This window comes from Leptosomus discolor, chromosome 3 (genome assembly GCF_034619465.1).
Source record: "Leptosomus discolor isolate bLepDis1 chromosome 3, bLepDis1.hap2, whole genome shotgun sequence".
Classification (NCBI taxonomy): Eukaryota; Metazoa; Chordata; class Aves; order Leptosomiformes; family Leptosomidae; genus Leptosomus; species Leptosomus discolor.
In genome coordinates, this window is record NC_141393.1 from 23,498,787 (window position 1) to 23,522,425 (window position 23,639).

A 23,639-nucleotide genomic window follows, 5' to 3' on the forward strand; every position below is an offset into this window, starting at 1 on the left:
TATAAATAACCTGACAGATACTGCTGATCTTCACTTTAAACTGGGATGCTTTTATTGTTCAGGACCTTTAGATCTACACTTGGTGTTCAGCGAGTGATAGTTTCCTCCTTGCCTTCGAACCACTGTTCTGAATTGTGGTGAGACATGTTTATGTTAGTGTCCTAGGCAACTGAATAACTTAGAAACTTCATATTTTAAAAGGGACAGGGAAGGGCCTAGATATAGGAGGTACCAAAATGAAGGTAGAGCTTGGCATATTCTTTGCAGCTTTGAGTAGTTGTTTGACAACTTTATACGTATGTGTTCCAGAAAAATAGATCCTGGATTTTTCAAAGGATGTGCTGACAAATTTTATTTTATTTCTAGGCTCTTGGATTTCTATATGCATCTGGTCTAGGAGTCAATTCTAGTCAAGCTAAGGTAACTTAGAAATCTTCAGTGTGTGCTTTTGTATTTTATCTTGGATGCAGATGTTGAATAACCAACGGTTTTGTTTTAAGGCCCTGGTGTATTACACTTTTGGAGCTTTAGGAGGAAATCTGATCGCCCATATGATCTTGGTAAGTAAGATAGTTAATAACTTTACACATGCAAGAACATTTTTGTATTCCTAAGTTTTTAATGTAAGATTTGCATTCATGTGAATACACTGTCCAAGTCCATCATGCATGTGTTGGGTGGGGAATAGTATCTTCCACTGTTATTCCTTGGTAATTTAAAGAAAGGTCTGCTCGTTTTAAGCTGTATTCCACTATGAATTTAGATGGACCATGTTTACATCTCTTGAGTTAAAGCAGAAGTGTCAGATGTTTAATTTTTATAGGCTAATGAGAACTGTGAAAGCCAGAGATCTTTACAGAAGATGTTGTTTAAATCAATATTGTGAGATTTAAGATAAATGAAGTGCAACATGTCTAAGTAAAAGGTTTTAGGTTTTCACCCATAAGTATCATTCTGCTTATTTGCTTTCTCCTGAGTAATATCTGAAGTATATTGGCTACACTTAACCTTTAATGGTAGCAGTTGCTTTTAATGCAGACACAATGGTCTTGTGGCCTTTGTTTTACGTATTGTCTCATCAAATCTTGCTCAAGTAATGTGAAAAAAGTTTGTAACCTGGCAAGCAGTATGTTGTCAAATAACCGATAGTCCCATATTTTTATATTTTTGTTTCTAGGGTTACCGGTACTGGGCTGGAATAGGAGTCCTTCAAAGTTGTGAATCTGCTCTCACTCACTACAGACTTGTAGCTAATCACGGTAAAAACTTTTTACTAGGCTAAAGTTCTTGACTGTCTATGTATTTCTGTATCATTCTCCTAGAAGATAATAGGACTATCAACACTAATAGTATAAAAATAGAGAATTCCTGCTATTAAACAAGTTATCTATTTGGCTCTGAATCATAATAAGCTCGTTTTATCTCTGTTTATTAAAATTTAATTCCTGCAGAGTGCCAAAGTAATTCATTCCCTCTGAGTAACAGTTTGAAGCTCTGTGGAGGTCTGTTTTTACTAAGTTGCAGTGTAATATTTGTATTGAGCAAAACTGAAAATTTATCTTGCCTATTTTCCAGTTGCTAGTGATATTTCTTTGACTGGTGGCACAGTGGTTCAGCGGATTCGCTTAGCAGATGAAGTAGAAAATCCGGGAATGGCAAGTGGGATGCTAGAAGAAGACTTGATTCAGTATTATCAGTTTTTAGCAGAGAAAGGAGATGTACAAGCACAGGTAAGATTCAGTTCACCTGATGGCATGCAGAGGTTTTCAAGAACTACAGGAACAGCTTTACGAAATACAAGAAGACATTGGAGCTTTAGTTTTCTCTTCCTCCTAAATCGACCTGGTTGCTATTTGCTGATTAATTTATATGAGAAGAGGCTTATATTTTAGTGTGTTTAAGGTAGAACTTGGACAGAAAACGCAAATTTTTGTGGAAAATTAAGTCCAAAACACTATGACTTTATCTGAGGAAATGCGTCTTGGCTTTTACTAAAAACCAGCCAGACTAGTTTAAGGATAGCTTTACATGTTGTGGAGGAATCCTTGATCAAAAGAACTGGACCTGACAGGGGACCTTGATTTCTTGCTGCTTCTGCTCTTACATGACTTCTACAGGCTGGACCTCTTCTACACACAATGCAGGAGGAGAGGATGCTAATTTAGGCAAATTGTCATAATTCAGCTTGGTTCTATGTGACTTCAGAATATTAGGTAGGCAGAATTCAAATGAATAATTACTATTTTGTATCTAGGACAGTCACATGACTTATCTAGGATAAATTTCCACTTAGGCTAATGTGGAAAAAAAATGGGACTGTACTGTAGTTATTGAAGCAAATCTGTGCCTTGAGACTTTGTGGCATCTTTAAGTGCTGAGGTCTGTGTTCGTGCATGTAATTAGCTCACTGGTATCCATATTACTAGAAGAAGAAAGTCCCTAGGGAAAAGTGACTTATTTGCAATATAAATTTTATTTTTAGGTTGGCCTTGGACAGTTGCACTTGCACGGAGGAAGAGGAGTAGAGCAAAACCATCAGGTACCCTTTCTGTATATCTCTGATGCATATTACAGTTGGGAGAGGGAGAGAAAGTGTAGCTGAGACCACAGTAAAGCAAAAGCGTTTAAGTACCACTGTAAGGTATTTAGTGACTTCAATAGTCTTGTTCAATAAAACTTAATTCATTCAATAAAATTTAATCTCTGTGACTTGTACATGATGCTGATTTTCTTACACAATTAGTTTAAGGCTAATCGTGGGAAAAGAGGAAGTCAAAAACAAAGACCCGGTTTTCATCAAATAGTAGTTGAAACTGGCTAAGCTTTTGTACATGTGGTAGAATCTTTGAGGCACTGTGTGTGCATTAGCAATGATAGTCTAGTTGATGTTGCTTGCAAGAATATTTTGCTTCTGTAGACAAAACAGTGCAACTTTCAATACTAAGGTTATTAAGCGTGCATAGAAAATAGAACAACTGCTGAGGTAAACCAACCTAGCTACTGCTTCCAGAAGTTAAAATAGCTAACCTCTTCTTAATGTATGGAAAAAATGGAGAGGTGAGGATGTGCAGTCTAGAGGATTATTTCAGACTCTGCTAGCAATGAGACACTATTTAATGATATCACACTTGAAATACCTTAAAATGACTGCTCTGGAAGTGTTCAGAATTGATATCTAATGGTCAGAATGAATATAACCAAGCTCTGTGTAAAACTGTAATAGGAATCAATAGGATCTCTTCTCTTCTAAACTGGATTTGGAGGTACAATAAGGAAGTAAGATTTACCTGTGTAGCTTGTGCATAGTAGCAGTTGTGGTATTTTTTACTTCCCCTCTGCTTTTTGGAATGGTCAGTAGGTTGAGAGAGGTTCTCCTCCCCCTCTTCTCTGCCCTGCTGAGACCGCGTCTGGAATAGTGTGTCCAGTTCTGGGCCCCTCAGTTCAAGAAGGACAGGGAACTGCTGGAAACAGTCCAGTGCAGAGCCACAGTGATGATTAAGGGGGTGGAACATCTCCCTTAGGATGAAAGGCTGAGGGAGCTGGGTCTCTTTAGCTTGGAGAAGAGGAGACTGAGGAGTGACCTTATGAATGTTTATAAATACGTAAAGGGTGAGTGTCAGGAGGATGGAGCCGGTCTCTTCTCGGTGATGGCCAGTGATAGGACAAGGGGCAGCGGGTGCAAGCTGGAGCATAGGAGGTTCCATGTAAACATAAGGAAAAACTTTTTCACTGGACGGGTGGCAGAGCACTGGAACAGGCTGTCCAGAGAGGTGGTGGAGTCTCCTTCTCTGGAGACATTCAAAACCTGCCTGGACGTGTTTCTGTGTGATCTACTCTAGGTGGTCCTACTCTGGCAGGGGGGTTGGACTAGGTGATCTTTCGAGGTCTCTTCCAACCCCTGACATTCTGTGATTTTTGTGAGAGGGTTTGCTGCTCAATATTCCTGATTATGTAAGTGGGGAACCCTGTTACATGTATCAGATTATGTGGGATTGATAACTGTTATCCCCAGAAGAACCTGGTAACTTGGCAAACAACCTACTTTCCTCTGCTCCATCTGCAAGAAAAGATACTCAAATCATAGTCACGGTTGCTAAAATACTTGTTTTCTTCCCTACAGCGAGCATTTGAGTACTTCAATCAAGCAGCCAATGCTGGCAATTCACATGCCATGGCCTTTCTAGGAAAGGTAAGATATGAACGCTCTTGCAAATTGACTGCATTTCAATGAAAAATAACAAATATTTCCTACTTTCTGATATCAGACAGACTAAAACTTAAATGCTAGGATCTCTAAGTACTTCTGTCTTGCTACTGTTTTGCACTATCCTGCAGGATTAGTGTTGTAGTCTATTATGTCTAGTCTAAATTTTGTACTTCCTGCTTCACTTTAGGAACTTTTGTTTCTTCCAAATAGTACTTGAACTGGATTTTTTTTTTTAATTAATTAAATGGTTAAATACCTAAACATCCTTTTTCTGTGGTGGAGTTCAAAACTCAGAGTAGGCTGCTATGCCCTTCCATACAGTGTGTGTGGGAAAGCTAAGCTTCTCAGAATATTGCTTAGTGGGAAATAAGAAGTTCAGGAAGGAAAGGGGAAAGACATCTGTATTCCTATTCTCTGTAGAGAACTGAGGCATCTGAGTCAGAGTTGCCAATAGGTCTGAATCTACTGTGAACCAAAGCCTGAGTCTGTCTAAGGTGCGCCATTGTATCAGTTTTCTCAGATTTAAGTCCTTTTTAAATCTAAAACATGATTGACATGCTGTTATTGGTGATGTTAATGTGTTACTGCTTAGAAAGGTATTTAGGTCACTTGCCCGAGATCTGCGTTGCAGGCTGTCTTCACCCTGTGAAGAGCTAAATCCTTACTACTCACTTGAGTACCCTCTAAGGTTAGGCTGCAATAAGCAGCAGCTCTAGCTCATCTTTTCTCAGGCTGTTGCTGCAGTAGAAGATGCAAAATTCATTTCCTTAGAGCATGAAAAAATAGCATGATGTGCTGGTCAAGGCACCTGACAGGAGAAACTGCAGGTTCCTGCTTCATTTACTGCTTGAGAGTTTTTTTTGTATCTAATGCTGAAATGAATAGGGTTTAGTAACCAATTTTTACTTTGTTTTCAAGAAGTATTTTACCTGCCAGTATAGTTTGACTTCCACTGGTCTCACAAGGTTTTTACCTGATTGTGTGTTCTTCACTGCGCACTAGCAGAACTCAAAATGAAGGGTATTTTCATGAAAACTTGAATTTTATGGGCAGTTCGTGCTCCATTAGAAAGTTAAACCCCCTGAATCTGAATTTTACAGCAGAGAGATGTGTTTTCTGCTTCTGGGCAGGTTCTTTAATGATTATTTAGTAATGCAATAGAATAGTCTAATACTACAGTAAACACCCTCATTTGCAAAGTGAAGATGCTTCCTGATCTCCATGCTAAACTGACTTCTTCAGCTGTTCTTCAGTAATGCCTTTCTCCTTCAGATGTACTCAGAAGGAAGTGACGTTGTACCTCAGAGCAATGAAACAGCTCTTCAGTATTTCAAGAAAGCTGCTGATATGGTATGTTTATCTGTAAACTAGAAATACAGCATATGCACTAAAAAGTTGATGAGCACCTATCCCTTATGGTAGCATTTGTACAGACAAGCATGAGTAGTCCTCCAGGAAAGATATTTAGTGTGTGAAACATAGTAGATGAAGTTTTGAAGGGACTGTTGCAAGATAACTGTCTTCATGGTTCTTCCATTCTGCAACTAGAGTAAGGATCTCTCAATTTACTAATTACCTGCAATCACCAAAGGTTTCTGATGTGCCCCTGTTGCCTGTCCTGGCACTGAAGGAATACCATAGTGCATACTTTTGCAGGAGCAATGGTCAGTAATGCAGCCCACAGGACAGCCACCAGTCTGCCCTTAAATTAAGACAGATTCTCAGAATTCCTGTAGTTGTTTTGGGAGCTTGTGTAGCATCCAGAACATCTCAAACTTGAAAAAAACTAAAGATGAATAAGCTATTAATGTCCCACCTTTCTATGGATGTGGGTTCTCCATCTCCTATGACATTTTGAAAGTGCACAGTAGACTTCATAACTAGTGTTAAAAGCTTTTTCATAGAATTGCAGAATGGTTTGTGTTGGAAGAGACCTTAAAGATCATATAGTCCAACCCCCCTACCATGGGCAGGGACACCTTCCACTAGACCAGGTTGCTCCAAACCCCATCCAGCCTGGCCTTGAACACTTCCAGGGAGGGGGCAGCCACAGCTTCTCTGGGCAACCTGTTCCAGTGCCTCACCACCCTCACAGTAAAGAGTTTCTTCCTAATATCTAACCTAAATCTCCCCTCTTTCAGTCTGAAACCATTACCCCTCATCCTGTTGCTGCACTCCCTGATAAAGAGTCCCTCCCCAACTTTCCTGCAGGCCTCCTTTAAGTAGTGGAAGGCTGCTGTAAGGTCTTTCTGGAGCCTTCTCTTCTCCAGGCTGAACAACCCCAACTTTCTCAGCCTGTCCTCACAGGGGAGGTGCTCCAGCCTTCTGATCATCTTTGTGGCCCTCCTCTGGATGCACTCGGGTATGTCCATGTCCTTCTTATGCAGAGGGCCTCAGAGCTGGACACAGCACTGCAGATGGGGTTTCACCAGAGCAGAGTAGAGGGGCAGAATCACCTTCTTCAACCTGCTGGCCACACTGCTTTTGATGCAGCCCAGAATGCGATGGGATTTCTGGGCTGTGAGCGTACGTTGCTGGCTCATACTCAGTTTTTCATCAACCAGCACCCTCAAGTCCTTCTCCAAATGGCTGCTCTCAATCCGTTCACTGCCCAGCCTGTTTTGTGCTTGGGATCACCCTGACTCAAGTGCAGCACCTTGCACTTGGCCTTGTTGAACTTCATGAGATTTGCACGGGCCCACCTCTCCAGCCTGTCACGGTCCTTTTGGATGGCCTCCCTTCCCTCCTATGTGGCGACCACACCACACATCTTGATGTAGTCAGCAAACTTGCTGAGGGTGCACTCAATCCCACTGTCCATGTCACCAAGAAGAGTGTTAAACAGCACCAGTTCATGTTAATCACCTGTGTAGTTACCGAATAAAAGTTACCAAAGATGCTATTTTCTCCCTAAATAACTATTCCTTACTAGGGGCAAAGTTACAAAGCAAATCTATCTTAAGCACTATTTGTTTCAGTGATGTTAAAGACATACCAAATTTGAAAGAAATAGCTGTACGTTTTGCCTTTCTTTGCAGAAGTGTTTTCCTCTGTTTTCAGGGTAATCCAGTTGGACAGAGTGGACTAGGAATGGCTTACCTCTACGGAAGAGGTGTTCCAGTGGTAAGGTTTTGACACTTGTCTTTCTAATCATAGATGATTGTGTAACTTGTTGTCAGCAGACTTTTTCTCTGGAGGGAAGTACTGTAGAAGACTTAATTGTGAAGATTTCTGTTACACTGAAAACTCCGTGAAGAAATCTGTAGTATAAAAAATATAAAAATCTGTAATATAAAAATAATACAAAAAAATTCACTGTGGAGTTAGCTGTGTAACATGCTGAGTTCCTTCTAATAAGTTTGAAAATGTTGCTGAAGCTATTAGAAATGCAGGAGTTTTGAGCTTGGCTCTAATTTTCTTGTGAAATAAACCAAATCCTAACTGTCCCCATTTTGTGTCTCTTCTGAGAGTGGAGGAACATTTTGAGACTTTTAATTGGTTCATTTGCCTTGTTGCTTTTCCCATAAGAAGGTGTCTTGTCAAATGTTGTATATTTAGCTATGCAAACAGATACTCAAAAGCTGAATTAGCTCAAAGTTGAGGAAATAGGTTAAACAATTGTTCTAGAAGCAGAACAAGGTATCCCTTCTGTTAAGCATAACTGTTCATAGCAATGCTATACGTGGATGCCAGCTTTGAGATAGTTACAGACGTAAGACAGGCTAAGATTGTTGTAGGCTTTTTCATTTTTTATTTCCAGATTTTAACCAGGTGAATATTTTTGCACTAGAACACTTCGCTGTAATTTTTCCATAATACAGATCTCTCCTTACACCTACACATGGGCGCACACGTATTTTCTTTCTATATTTATTGTGGTGCATTGCAAGGCTGTAATGACTGGACCAAATCTTCCTGCAGAACTATGAGCTAGCGCTGAAGTATTTCCAGAAGGCTGCTGAACAGGGCTGGGTTGATGGACAGCTTCAGCTAGGTTCCATGTATTACAGTAAGTGGCATCAAAATAATGATTTGCCAGGTCTAAGCATCTGCCCTTTTGGTAACTGTTCACTAGGTGGCGGTAGCAGTGTATATATACTGCATGTAGACTTTATTCTTTATTTATATTTTATTCTGTTTTTTCATAACACTTTCACAACATTTTTCTTTAATAATTTTTAAAAGTACATACGATGTTTCACACAACTCTGCTTTTCAAGAGGAATGAATAGCAATGACTTAATCTGTCTTTTAGATGGCATTGGAGTCAAGAGAGACTATAAACAAGCTTTGAAATATTTTAACTTGGCCTCCCAGGGTGGCCACATTCTGGCTTTTTATAATCTGGCTCAGATGCATGCTACTGGCACCGGAGTGATGCGATCCTGTCATACTGCTGTTGAGGTAAGGTCATCCATTTATAATGGTCAAATAATACTGACTTGCAAAAAGTTGGATGTAACCACATCCACTTATATAGGAAATTTGTGATATCTAAAATCCATTGGTGGCTGCAGAGCCAAGCCTGTCAAAAGGAAAAGCGTTATATTATGAAACTCCTTTGTATCTCATGAGAAAAACCTTTTTTTTTTTTTTTTTGTTAATGTGGATACGTCAAGTTTGTGTTTGCTTTATTAACTTTGAAGAAAATCAAAAGAATGTAATACAAAGCAAACATTAGTATTTTATAAGTACTGACTTCTTCATTTGGACATGGGTTTAAGTCTAACAAACAAGCTGTTATTAAGAATAACTCTGAGTAAGCATCTGAATCTTGGCATGTATTTGCTTGGTAACCTGTATCTTAAAGTAAACCTGTCTTAAGCAGTGAGTTCGTCTGTCAGGTTTTTCCTGTGAAACGTAAATATTTTGAACGGGCATTTGAATGTTAAAGGTTTACCTTTTGGAAAACCTAAACTTCTGAAGATCCTGACAACCAGTCTTCTCCCCCCACCCCCTTTTTTTTTCTTTTCCCCTCTGCAGTTGTTTAAGAATGTATGTGAACGGGGGCGTTGGTCTGAAAGACTGATGACTGCCTACAACAGCTATAAAGACGGTGATTCAAATTCTGCTGTGGTTCAATATCTTCTTCTGGCAGAACAAGGCTACGAGGTTGCACAAAGCAATGCTGCTTTCATACTTGATCAGAGTAAGGACGTAAATTTGTACGGAAGGGTTTTTTTGGAGTTGGCCTGCAGTAGCCCATTTAGTAGAATGCTGGAGTGCTTGAAGATATAATTACATGGCTTTTGTTGAGTTAGAACTTCAGTGAGACTCTTGTCCTCTTTCCTCCTCTTCACACTGGAAAGCAATCAGTTTTAATTTTCATCGCTAAGGGTAGCTTTCTGCCCTAAAAGTTAGAATACACTTAAATTCTGACTTACAGGATTTAAAACTGGGATGGGGGAGAATGCTTGTAAATCTATAAAGTAGGAATTGCGTTAGTTTTACCTTTGACCTTTACTGTGCATACAAGCTTCAGTTTCCTTTGTTCTTTACCTTGTAATGTCTTTTTTCAGCACTATTTTTTCCAGATTTTTTTATTTGTACTACTCTTGAAGCAGGGATGAAGGGCTAGACAGTTGATTCTGTTAGATTTGAAAAAACTTGTCTCAGGTCTTTTATTGCAACTCGGTGGCTAGAACTTGGATTTCTTTGTTTGAGATCATAGGGAAACAACGGAAGTACAAGTAGCAAATCTTTCTAGAAACTACAAAACCCAGTATTTTAAACTTTCTGGATCTCAGATCCAGAAGTCTAGGTCTCATTACCAGCTGTAGGGCTTTGTATCTTAATATAAAAATCAGTTATTGGTGGCTGATAGGGTAATCTAACATCTTAATTTCCAGTCAATGTTTTTTCAGAGGTGCCTTAGTGACTTGTCTTTAGATAAGTTGCAGCAATGACCATCTTGGCTGCGAGTGCATGCTTGCAAAGAAATAGGAGCTTTCCCTGTGTTAAAATTCTGATTGTCATTCAGATGTATCTGCATCTTGACTGGAGAGCAATGTAAAATTCTTTTATGTTTCGTACAGAAAATCTGTATGTCAACTGTGAGACAGTATAGCTGAAACCATACTTAAACACTAGAAGTGAAAAAAGTTACAACTCATTTAAACTGTCTGAACTTTGATACTTCAGCAGGCCTCAATTTATGACCGGACAAGTGAAATAACTTCTGAAGTAGCTGTAGCACTGCTGTGTAAAATATGCAGCCTCTGGCTGGTTAAGGAGTTTAAGCCTTCATTTTACTTGACTAGTCTTGTTTTTTAGATGGTCGAACTAAAACAGCCTATACTTTAGCCTTGTATTTGAGTGCATCTTTGTCAGAGCCTGAATTGTGTGCTCTTAAGTCTTGCATCTTCTGGCATTCCTCAAGTATGCTTCAGAATCTCCTAGAGCAGGAGTGGGAGAGACACTTGTAAAGCAATATTTCAGGGTGAAATAATACAGTTTGTTCCTAGCTCTTACGTGGGCAGATATATGGAAGGACCATATAAATCAAAAGGGTTTTTTATAAGTTTCAGATGGGTTGAATTTTGTTTGTACTATAGCACAGATTTCTTCGGGTTTTTAATTCATTTCAGCAGACTGAACGTAAGCATGGGGTGGGGTTTTTTTGTGGTCTTGTGTGCATATACCATGCTCCTATTTAACTGAATTACTTTCTTCTCCAGAGGAAGCTAGCATAGTAGGAGAAAATGAAACCTATCCTCGAGCTCTGCTTCACTGGAATAGAGCAGCTTCTCAAGGTATGTCTGTACCTCACAATTTTTAGAAGAGTCATTAATACTTGATTTCATGGTTTTTATGAAACAGGGAAGGAGAAACAGGGAAGGAGGAAAGGCTTATCTCCTGTTTAACGTTAGTTATATTCCACATAGGGTAGTTGCTGTTCTTTGTTGCACTGTTAGCTATAATGTCATTGCAATATGCTTGCATTTCCGAGCCATTCTGAGGCCCTGAAGATTAAAAGGTCTAAACCATAAATGTACGGTGTGTTTCTTTTGCTGTTCCATATGGAATTATAGAGCCATGTTAAACAGTATTAAGAATGTATACACTGACTTTTCTGAAAATAGATCCACTTGGAAAAACTGATACAAAAGACCCTTTAGGATTTTGTGACTTGTCATAACTTATAAGAAATGCAATTTCCTATTCAAAGCAAGCAAAGCTCAGTGATGAAGAATGCAGTCTTGATGTCCAGCCAACCCAAGTTTAAATTCTGGTGCTTACAATCCTATCCTAAAATAAGCAAAACTAAACTTTGTCATTGAATATCTCAGTCCAAGGTCTCTTTCCTATGGGTGCGTCTACATTAATGTCTGTCCACTAGCTTTTTACTGAAGTGTAAGTGTATCATGCAAATGGAACATAAAAGTTTTGTCTGAAAATCTTCAGACCTATTTGGCTTTTAGTAGGAAATTAGAAATTGAGAGGATGAAATGGTTAGTATTAATTACCAAATGATGATGAGAGACTTTGTTTTTCAAGTTCTTACTGCATCTGTTCGAAGAACAAAGCTGAAGCCCTTAATGACCATATAACAAATGAAAAATTTTTCTGTAATAGGTGACTGTGAACAATATGTACAGCTTTTCAACTGAAAATAGAAATAGGCTGTGTTTTAGTTCGCTAAACCAAATTTTAAAAAGGGGGAAAAAAACCACTCCAAAAAGCAAATGAACAACAAAAAAAAACCCTGTTCCTGTGAGACAGAAAAAGGGAAACACTTTATGCAAACTGAGGAAAGTAATGCTAAAGCTGTTACTGCATCTTTGTATGAAACTAAAAGCCTTTCTTTGCCTAGCTACTTTAACTTTTTTCATTGTTTCTTGATTTATAGGATATACTGTTGCAAGAATTAAACTTGGAGATTACCATTTTTATGGTTTTGGTACTGATGTTGATTATGAAACTGCATTTATTCACTATCGACTGGCATCAGAACAACAGCACAGTGCCCAAGCAATGTTTAATCTGGGCTACATGCATGAGAAGGGATTGGGAATCAAGCAGGTGAGTAAGCTGTATGCTGATAGTCCGCTTCACTACAGTGCGTTTGCTAATATTAGATTACGTCCATAATTACTACTGGGCTTTGGGCACTGTATAACCACTTAGCAGGAATTAACATGTCTCCCAATACGTTCTCCAATAGCAAATGGATTAAGTATATCCACTTTGCACTTGCCTGTATGAAGAATTGAGGCATAGACAGGGTAAAAACTATTTGCCCAAAATCATGAAGATTGGCAAGCAGTGCGCCATATGCTTGAGTAATGCTTTCAAGACTTTGAACTGTAATGAAATGAACACAAGTCAATTCCAGGTTCAGAGTATTTTAGCACAAGATTGTTCTCATCCTCTGAAACACCGGTTAATTTGTTTTCGATGTCGTGACATTTTGAAAACAAGTTCTGTGCATCTTCAAGAATCAAGCCATAAGCACCAACAACAGTGTGATTAGCTATGGTTTTTCAAATTAGGCTAGGCCACAATTTGCTTATGAACTACATGGCCTGAAAGAAGGCAGTATATCTGATTTTCTTAAGAAGCCTGTGGTGTATTGCTGTCCATGAGTTGACTAAAACTTACAGAATCCAAGGCGATGTGTTCTTGTATATGTCAAAATAATGTAGTAATTAATTGCATACTAATTTTGAGCAGCCTACCTTACCTTAATGTACGAATAACTCATGGAATTAATGTATGAATTTAGTAATAGTATCTTCTGGGTTATCTGAAACTGTAACAAATGGTTTCATTTTCCTTACTTTCAGTAAGCGTTTGTTTTTTGTCTAGGTGTGCTCCTTTTAATTATTCTGTTGGTCTTTTAAAGACCAATTTTTGCTTCTTTTGCCCTGAATTCTTGGCAAAATGTCAGAACAGTGAAGGGCAAGTCTTAGGTCAATATTGTTACTTTGGCAGCAGCAAATAATCAGCATTTGAAAACTGCTTACTGACTTGGCTGCAGAAGTGACAACACGGTACACAAACAGCGTTATTTCTAAACGTCATCTTCAAATTTTATTTTAGGATTGTTTTCTTTTTTATCTGAGTCATCAAAACTAGTTAACTTCTGAAAATGAGCCTGCAGCTAAAAGCAACAGCAGTAAAGTTGGGAGGTTTTCTTTAAAAAAAAAAAAAAAATAGTCCTTTTGGACATGGACTTTTTTATTTCTTTTGCTTCTGCCTTGAAAACAACCCAATTTAGAGCAGATAAGAAAAATTTTGAAAATGTTATATCACATTCAGCATAACTGCTAAGAAATTGAGAAAAACAAGTCCTAGTGCTGTCATTTGCACAGAGTATTGTCCAACCTGAAGCAGAGATAACTGAACATAGATAACTGAAATGAGTACACCAGGGGCTCGTGATGAGCGTATGCAGCCTTGCTTTATGCAGATGAATAATACTATTCTGTATTATTGGGGAAGGAAGAGTTGAACTGCAAGGGAAATGGAGACAGTTAGTATAGACATGGGAAAGAAGCACTGAGAATGTCTAAGCAAGGAAATTTTGTGTAAAGAATGGTCTTAGGAATACTGGATATTTAATGTCTTTGCTTGCTGTGTCCTAAAACTTTACAACTGTAAGATGGGAGGAGGGAGATTTAGGATTGACTAGATGAGACTAAAATGGCTCTGGGCTAGGATATTCTGAAAAAGGCTAAGATGGAATTGTGAATGAAGTGAAAGCATATTTTGCTTTCCGATATTTGGCTTTCCTTTCCTGGAATGGAAACTGCTGGATTTTGAGCACCTCTGAAAATGACTGACAGTTAAAGTCATGCTTCCTGATGCAGCAGGTGTGTCTACTAATGGGTGTGTGCTCTTCCACTAGAGGCCTGTGGAAGGGACGTATAAAGATTTTAGCCCTATAGTATCTAACAAATTGGGGATTTAGTCTGTTGAAGAAAGGGATGTGTACTCTTGTTCTGTCTCCAGCTGTGTCCACGTCATTAAGATTGCATGCACTCCAAAGTTAGGGAGGGTGATCCAGTAAGGTTGCCTCCACAACTTCAAGTCACTGTTCATTCTGGATAATCCTGAATAAATACAGTATTTCTTACTGTTTGGGGATTTTCCCCCAAACAGCTTTTGCCTTATCTCTTTACTTATTGAATAAATAGTCTTTCTTACTTATAGGATTCTATGCTATATTTCCTGTATAGAGATGGCTTTCAGACTCATACAGGGCTGATGGCAAATATTGAGCCCCTTCAGAAATCTCGCGTGTACACTGTTACACACTTTATAGATTTAATGTTGTCCAATTCCTGAGCCTGCATGTCAGAATGAAAACTGTTTCTATATACTGCTCAAAATAAGAACGAATTCATTTTCTCCTGGTCGTCTTTTGAAGTTTTGGCATGGTATTTCAGTGCTATTTGTGTGTTAATGTTCAGACTCCTACAGTTCTCGCTTGTCTGTCAAGTGAGAGTGAAGAATGTATAAACAGAATGAAGTGCTTGCTAATTAGAAATGAAAATAAGCTATGATTTAGGATCTGCTTCTACACTGATACTAGCACAGTGTAAAGGAGGTAAGAAAACTCTTTTAAATAGTTACACAAAACACAGACTTTCCTGGCTCAAGGAGTATTCAGAGTTGTTTTACGGAATTAAAATATAAAAATGTGAGCTAGGACATCTTCTTCGCATAATATGTTGATTTTCATACTGTTATTTCCACATGTGTTATGGAACTTAGTTTTGCCATATCAATGAGTGGAAAATCTTTGATATTTCACAATCAAAGTAAAATTATAAAATGAACACATGGCATGAAGTCCTGGGGATTTCTCTTTAAGTGTCCAACTTGGAACACTTTCAGAGGTAAGCCTTACACAGGCCTGTCCTTCACATCACTGAGTGAACATAGGCAGTTTGTATCCAAGTATCCCGACGTTGCACAGTATGTACCTGAAGCAGAGCCAAAAAAACCCAAACAAACAAGTAAGGTTAAACTATTCAGATACATGTATCCTCTGTTCTTGCTACAGTCACCTTCTTGTTTTAGCTACCTCAGAAGAGAACACTAACTTAAGCTTTTGCTAAAGTTGCTGGCTGTTTGTGCTCATGCTTTTGCCAGGCTGCCCTCACTAATGCAAGTTATGCCCAGTTTGGATAAGGAGTAGAATCTAATTTGGGAGTATGTGCTAAATGGTTAGAAGCTGCACTATGCAGCAGGCGTACTGCACTGTAACTGGGAGGAGTCGCTGCTGTGTACTCCTCTGACTTGTGTTTTCTTAGTATTTCATGTTTCGTGTGGCATTAGACACATTAGAGTGTACTAGAGTTACCCAGGTATGTGCCCTAGTTTACAATGCGTAGGTTGAATATGTTAATTTCTTTCTGAGTTTCAGTTCTAGCATCTGTTACAATAGCTTCATCCTCAGATCGAAGCTTCCCTTTGTCTATTCAAAGGTGAACATCCCTCAGAAAAAAGGGGACGTTTTGCTGAATGTTTTTTGTTTAACTTGACAAAAACCTTGTATTCAGTAGCTATATGACAGTATACAGTAGCTTATAGAAAAAGTGCTACATATGGTTAATCTTTCAAGTTCTTCAAAATTGAACTTGGTATTTTCTTAACTTTAGGATATTCATCTTGCAAAACGATTCTATGACATGGCAGCTGAAGCAAGCCCAGATGCTCAGGTTCCAGTCTTCCTAGCACTTTGCAAGCTTGGAGTGATTTATTCCTTCCATTATGTACGAGAAATCAATGTAAGTAATGCAGAATTAAAAGCAAAAATAACAAATGTGTTTTCCATATTTAAAAGAAGCTTGAGATGTGATCTTACTTAAGTAGAAGTCTTACTTGAGCCTTCTGAAAACTTACATGTGTTTTGTGTTGTTGCTTGTTAAGAAAGTTACTGAAGCTGTGATTCCTGTTTCTTATTTGTGCAATTGTGTGAAACTGAGACATGCACAGCCAGTGCTCTTCTGTGCTGTTCTTCCCTGGAAGAAAATTTCTGTAACGTGTTTGACTGTTCCTATCTGCTATCAAAGTTAAGCAGATTATTACAATGACATAATTGCTGTTCAGGAAAAAAGAAATACTTTTTGTAGCCCTAATTCTCATGCTATTTTATATTCAGCTGTAACAACCCCACTTGAGTTGTGTTTGATTTCTATGAGGGGGAAAAAATACTATTTGTATTAGGCAGTTTAGCTATTGTTTAGCTATTGTGCAGAGTTTCTGCTGATTCTGAAAAAAATACTTGCCTGGAATTCAGGTGAAGTCTTTCTTTCTGTATAGTGTCTGAAATATTTGTTGATATTCTCACATTTTAATGCCTTTTGGCTTACTTAATAAATCCAAATGATATGGAAATTATTGCCACTCAGAGCAAATGCAAGTTCAGGCAATCCAGCTAAGTTTGACAAAATTCAGCTGTCTTGAGACTGGGACTTTCAGGAGTGGACAGTCAAAATACTCTAAATCAATTCAGCAAATATTCGTGTAGCACTCAGAAGATAGTATGCTGGACACAGACAAGTTTTAAATTTGCTGACGCAGGCTTAATTGGCAATGACTCTGTAGTACCATCAGACAGGGTAGTGAAGCATAAAGTATGTGTTGGCTAATGCTTATGCAAATGGAAGTCGCCTAAAAAAGGCAGTTTGTTCACAACTGACAGTAGTCACTTTAACTTCCCTGTACCTTATCTGCACAAATCTCAGCATTGTACCAGTGAGTATCCTGGGGCCTGATGTTCTGTCATTCATGGCAGTCTGCTGATGGCTTCCAGTTTGACTGGACTGATCAGTTCACTGCCTCTGTGTATGTGGTACTTGCTTCTCTTGAAGACAACTAGGATTCTTACATACCTTATTCTTATTTAAATTGTGTACTTTAATGCTCTGTATGTGAAAGCCACAAAGCTATGAGACCCTTCATCTCTAGAACAGAAAATAGAATACCTCAGCCTATACAGCATGGCTCTTAGTCTTACTGGCATTTAGATCTTGGAAATTAAGAACATCACTGATGTGATACTTTTTTTTTTTTAGAGAGGAAAAGAGCTACTGAAGTTTTAAAACTGGTACTTGCACATGAAAAATGTTACAAATCAAATTTAAAATCAAAGTAACTTCCATTCTTGTGGACTTCTTGTTTCTTAGGTAAGGGAGATATTCTCACATATTGATATGGACCAGCTGCTGGGGCCTGAGTGGGACCTTTACCTTATGACCATCATTGCCTTGCTTCTGGGAACAATTATAGCTTACAGACAGAGGCAACATCAGGCAATTCCCAGACCAGCAGGACTGCGGCCAGCTGTGCCTCAACAAGAACCACCACCAGAGCATCAACCGCCGCAATAGCAACAAGAGCCTCAGTGAAAGAACTGGATTTTTCCTCAAGGAACAATTTTCATTGTGATTTAGGACTTTGGATCGAAGGTCCCTGCCCCAAAAGAGGCACAAAGAGGTTTTTAAAAAACAGAAATTTGAAAGCTGCTTAGAATGATGCCTTTTTTCAGGGATAAGAAAATTCTTTTGAAACTGATTTGAATGTTATTTCAGTGCCAATGGAATAACACTATGGCTTTTTTCATGGAAACACAAGTGTGCTACTACAAAAATGTTGCCTGCTGTATCTAGTTCCTCTTTATTCAGAGTCCTTTTCATCTCTTAGAGAGAGCAGAACGCTAGCGTTGGAAGGTTTTTGCCTGCTTGATAGCAGTTGCCCTATATAAAAGTAATAACGATAATTTTATGGCCAATTTAAGTCCAAGAAGCTGAACTATATTCAAACTCTAAAAAGACTAGAGCTGTATGAACTTATATTCTGATCTGCATCCCGAGTATTTCTACAATCCTTATTTCGTTATTTCTTATTATTCTTACACTTTGGACTTTTATGCTCTCTTGGATGGTTTAACATGGATTATTTATAAACTCTGTAAGACTAAGCCAGCAAACATGCCACTCTCCATTTGTGCTTTTTTGTTCTGATTATTTTCCTCCATTCCCCTTAGACTAGACAGTTCTCAGCGGACAGTTTGTAGCCCAGGAGGTGGGTTGGGACAGATTGGGTCTGTAAAGCTCATCAGTTGAAAACTATCCACACAGTGCCCAGAACTCACATCCTTCTAAAACTTTTTTGGAGCCTGTGTGCTTTGCAATACTTCATGACATAAAAACAAATCAGTAGTGTTCCTAATTATTTAAACTTGCTCTTACGAAGAGGCCGAGTCTAGATTGCAGAAAGCACCAGTATTATTGTGGACACTGAAGAAAGGACAGAGCCAGAAATCTCAGTGAGTTAGCTTGCTTTGTTATTGTTGTTTTTAGAGGTGGAAGTTCTGTATTTGATTTTCAACAGTCCCATAAGTGATCTGCACTGCAAGAAGGAAACGTGTGTGGTATCTCATGCATGCATCTGTTTAGTGCCTGTACAAAAAAGGGCCCCAAAGATGCATACTCTCTACAAAAGGGCATGTGCTTATGCCAGTGATGCTGCTCCAAAGTCTGCTGACTGATGGAAGTCGTATGGTAGATTACAGCAGTGCTCTGGCTGTCACCTTGTCTCTTGTACCTGGCATACACAAGAAAGTCAAAATAACACCTCTGGCTGTGCCGTCTTGAAGATCCCTTGTAACAAGGAAATCCAAAGAGAATGAAGACTGATCGTTTATGGCTTCTTGACACCACCAGGTCAGCACAAAGGCCTTTTAATGAGTGTAAAGAATATGACCTGTGGACTGGTGTTTTTAGACTGCAAGAGGAATCTTCACTTAATAACAATTTTCTTTGAACTATAATTTCAGGAGTTGTGGGTGGGAAGCAGCAGGGGAGTAGCTTAAAGGCAAGAAATGCAGAAGTTTCTGCTCTTATTTACCACTGGCAGTTAAATATTTTGTATGTACTAGCACTAAGCCCTCTGAATATAGTGTCTTAAAGCTGAATGAAATACAAATGAGGAGGCTTTAGCTGCTTTCTGACAAAAACTGTTGTGTTTAAAAGGTTTAGGGCTTCCTTTCATGCAAATCTTTTTCCAGTGGATTGGCAGCAACATATCAATATGTTTTATCTAGAATGACATTTTGGTATGGTTTCATACTAATACGTTTGTGAGGAGACCATTGCACAATGTATCTGTACTTTGGGAAAGAAGATAAGCAATCCACTCTTTTGTAAACTGAAATGTCATGGATGACTAGTATTAAAATGTAGGTAGAATTTCTCAGTACTTCAAAATGCTTATGCTGGTTATGTGAAGACAAATCGTTCATTTTTAGTTTGGAGGGTTGCAGCATGTGATAGAGGAATGTCTTGTTCAGGCTTAATCATCATTAGCAGATGAAACAGTATTGAACTTACATGTAGTGTCTAAAATGTACAGCACTCTCCAGCTGCATTTCTAAGATACCTGTGACTTCTGAACACTCCCTCTGAAGTATTTTTGCCTCTGTCACTTAATAGCTCTTTTTAGCTTGGCATGAATAAATTAAAGATTATATGGAAAATGTTTTTCAGTTAAATACCATTGATTTGTTGATATTGGTCTCTTAGGATGTTTAACGATTTTGTTACTGCGTTATTAAAATGTTTCGGTTGTTTGATCCACTAGAACTAAATTCGAAAAGCTCTGTCCTGTTTGCATGAGAATCTCTCAGCATTGCTGCTATGTGACCATCTTATAGCTGACTTTCACTGAACTTGATGCATTTTTACATCCAAGAAATCAGCAGAAGAAAACGATTGAAGATCAGCAAGCTATTTCACTTTAAAGAACTGCTTTTTGAAGAAGCAATAAGGAAGTCTTTCTCCTGCTTTTTTCCCTTCCACCGAATTACTACCACTAACTTGTTCAGATGACATTCATTTGAATGAAGTGGTAGTAGTAAAAAGGTACTTACCATAAGTAATGATGAGTTAACTCAGGGATTAAAGAAATGACTAAGTTTTCTAAATCAGTTGTCTACAACATGACTTTAAGTTTTTTGTGACAATCCCTTGCTACTCTGTTCTGAAACTTGCATTTTGAGGGAAGTATATTTAACTCGCTAGCAATACGTTTCTTGTTGTGCGCTAAGTTTATCAAGCAGCTGTTTTCCTAAAGGAGCTGTGTTGCTCAGTTTACTGAAGTGAAGTACTAATCCCTTTTGGTAGCATGCAGGTTGTCTTACAGTTTATAAGCAGGAGTATTTTGGAAGGGAAACTTGATTTAAAAGAAGCCCTTCTGGATATGTTCAGCATGCTTTGAATGGAAAAATTGTATTCTTTGTCTGTAGTAAGGTAGGCCAGAGCCTTCCTGTTTGAACCTCCTGGACACATGCTTTTCTCTCCCTGCACAGAGGATGGAACTACAGAGCAGTAACTGGTGGTGGTGGGAGTTTTCTATGTAGGAAGACTGTGGAAAGATATGGGGGAACATTGTTCTGCATCTCAAATTATTAATCAAACACACTAGCTGTTCTTGATGTTTGAAAGAAATGCTGAACTGTTGAGAAAATAGGATTCTAGTTCATCACTCTGGTGACACTTATCCCAGAGCTGTCTGCTGAAATAACTTCCCTTGTGTTATATTGTCCATCATGGGACAATGTAATAGATAAGGCCTCTGATACAAACATCCCAATGAGACTCGTAGGAGACAAGTTTTACTCACTGTTTAGTCATCTTCCGTAAGTCAGCTGCTTTTATTAAAGTAAAAAAAAAAAAAAACCCAAACCAAAAAATTATCAAATGTTAAACTTTTTGGAGAAGAACATTAAAACATGATTGCAAAAGGACTTTTAAGACTATGCATTATCTAGTTTCCACCTATTATATGCTAGTTTTAGCATATAAAAGGGGATGACACTCACCTTTGCAAGTTACTTCCTTTTTAGATAGGCAACAATGAACTGAAATTCTATTTTTGTTTCAGAGAATATTAAACTAAAAAGATTTAGTTTGATTTGAACTACTGCAAATGCATATGGCAAATAGGGACTATTGGGGGGAACCCTTTGTTTTTATCAGCTGCAGTTCTTTAAAGGGTCTTGTAGGAGTTTTGTAAATTTATTTTGTATTTAAAATCAGTATAAAGGCTGGTGAAATGTAATATAATTGTGTAAACAAATTCTGTTAATAGAAAGATGTACAGATTCATTTTGTACTGTATCTTTAATCTTGTGAAATAAAGATACCACCTGTGTGGCTACCCTCAGTGTTCACAGTGGTTGTGATAAGAGAGGATGTGAATTGTTAGTTGTTTGCACTGCTAAACGCATCCCTTCCTCTAAAGATACTCACACTCTCACTTCTATTTCTCTTCAAAAAAAAAAAAAATCTGTTCATTTAGGAGGAGCATAGAAAGGGAAATAGAAAATTGTGTTGTATCTTCAGCTGTGCTAGAGACTTGCCCTCTGTGTGTGTGTATATGTGTGACCCTTTCTTCAGTGTACACAACATCTGTACTGTGTGTGGCAGACACGGAACTCCTGTGAGATTAGCCAGTAGTGGCCAGTAGCTTTAGGATCACTATTCTAAAGGGATAATACAGTGACTAGAAGCAGATACTGGGGGAGGGACTACTCCAAGCTGACAAGTTTGCTTGCTTTTCAGGCCTTTTTTGACCCATTCCATCCCTTCAGGCTCCACCTGTTGAGACTCTTGAGTCCTCCCTCATAAATGTATTATGTTGGCTTGCTTTCCAATGTGCTTATTAATTTGGAAGAAAACAGTTGGGTAAGAGAGCAAGGGAGCAATGGTAACAGCTATGGAAAGCATCAATAGGTGAACTGTCTTGGGCATCAGCCCAAGTTACATAGTTTTTGAAGTATTTGGAGGCTTCCCGTGTTGTTTGCTGCTGTCAACAGCACTCGTTACAGGTAGGAAACAGAACTGCTGGTACTAAAACCAGCTTGAGTCTAATGTAGCTCAAACTTAATGAGGTCATCCCTCACCTTCCGAAAGAGCCTGTGGCTTGAGATGTGATTACTGATGTGCTCAAGTGAGGTGGAGTCAGAAGTGTAGATTCCTTATTTTACTTGTAGGCAGTAGTCAATAAGGACTTGTTTTCTGTGGTGGGAATAGAGTACCAGGTATATAAATGACTGAGGAGGTGGCAGGTGTTGGCTGGTTTTCTTGGGTTTTTTCCTAAAAAAAGAGCCACCGAATAATGTTCATGGAAAACTAGTAACATTTGTTTTGGTTTCCTGGCTTGGTTTTGTTTGGGTTTTGTGTTGCTTTATTCTCAGTCTGAGACTAAAACACTTCATTTAAAGTTAAAATATTAGTAGAAAGCATGGTTAGTAAATCTGCAATACCTGTTTCATTAGACTGTGTTTGGTATAATGCCAAAATGTTCTTCCTCATCTCTAAATGATCATGAGCTAAATGGCATTTCTGAATCCCGACTTTGATTCCTATTTTTACAAAGAATTATTGAGGGGAAGATTAGTCACTCTAGCCTACTTGTTGCAAAAAAAAATTCAAAAATGTAAATAACTTCTTCCAAAAGAAGTTGAGGGAGGGTGGTGTACCATCTATCCAGGCAACGAATACTTTACTATCTAGTCTTATTTTTCATTTTCAGAAAGAAAAATAAGGGGAGAAGGCACACTGTAGTTGTATTTCAGGTAGCAGGAGGTAAACTGTGATTTAACTTCCACAGCACAGTAACTGAATCCTGTAGTGACAGAACGTTTTTACCCCAAAAGGTGTCAATGCAACTGCCTCTTACTCTGGCAAGCTTTTCTGAGTGCAGCTGCATTTCAGGCAGACCTCCACTTCAGGGACAGGTTGCTCACATTTTTCTTTGCTACCCAACTTTTTAGGCTTTCCATATAACATGGGTTGCAATTCCAAATTTTTGAAAATAACTTGGAAGAATATTAATTTTTGTGTCGCAAGACAAATAATATTTTTTCAATCCTGCTGTCTGGCATTTTCCAAATTTCTTTCCTTTATTTTTTCTATGCTTGTTTTTCTTCATACTCATCCTTCCTCCTAAACACAGTATAAAACGTACTGTAAAATTAGTTCCAGTTCCCATCTGTTACTTAGGAATGTGCCTCTATTTCTGTACAAGATTCATACTAATTTTTTTCTCTTTTTTTATTGCTTTAATTATTTTCTTTTGTGGCCAAAAAAAAAATTGTCCCTGGGGTGTGTGTTTGCAGGCACAAGAGGGCATCAGATATTAAATGGTGACTCAGACTTGTTACAAAATATTTTAGGTCTCAAAGATTAGGGAAGTAGTAACTGCCCCATTTTCAGTCACTCCCATCATGGGAAGGTGTGTGTGTGTGTATACACACACATATATATTGAAAGAGAAAAGAGTGTTTGGTCACAGAAGCTTCAGAAACTTACCAAAATGAAATAATTCAATACTTTTTTTTTCTCATATTTGTAGAGCAAAAGTCCAAAATTAAAAATCACTGTAGCTTCTGGAAGGACCCAATAAAGAATTACCT

General features: G+C 38.3%; 1 protein-coding gene across 1 annotated transcript in view; it reads left to right on the plus strand.

Annotated features, from left to right (window-relative positions):
- Positions 1–21,379, plus strand: part of SEL1L (SEL1L adaptor subunit of SYVN1 ubiquitin ligase) — a 37,045-nt gene extending 15,666 nt beyond the window's left edge. Inside the window, exons 7-21 of the mRNA XM_086462190.1 lie at positions 367–420; positions 501–560; positions 1,178–1,259; positions 1,576–1,730; positions 2,483–2,539; positions 4,121–4,189; positions 5,480–5,557; positions 7,268–7,330; positions 8,129–8,216; positions 8,463–8,611; positions 9,191–9,356; positions 10,885–10,959; positions 12,057–12,229; positions 15,817–15,945; positions 17,347–21,379. Of these exons, the coding sequence (XP_086318316.1) occupies positions 367–420; positions 501–560; positions 1,178–1,259; positions 1,576–1,730; positions 2,483–2,539; positions 4,121–4,189; positions 5,480–5,557; positions 7,268–7,330; positions 8,129–8,216; positions 8,463–8,611; positions 9,191–9,356; positions 10,885–10,959; positions 12,057–12,229; positions 15,817–15,945; positions 17,347–17,550 (1,602 nt within the window). The 3' untranslated portion in view covers positions 17,551–21,379. The remainder of the gene's footprint in view (positions 1–366; positions 421–500; positions 561–1,177; positions 1,260–1,575; positions 1,731–2,482; positions 2,540–4,120; positions 4,190–5,479; positions 5,558–7,267; positions 7,331–8,128; positions 8,217–8,462; positions 8,612–9,190; positions 9,357–10,884; positions 10,960–12,056; positions 12,230–15,816; positions 15,946–17,346) is intronic.
- The last annotated feature ends 2,260 nt before the right edge of the window (positions 21,380–23,639 follow it).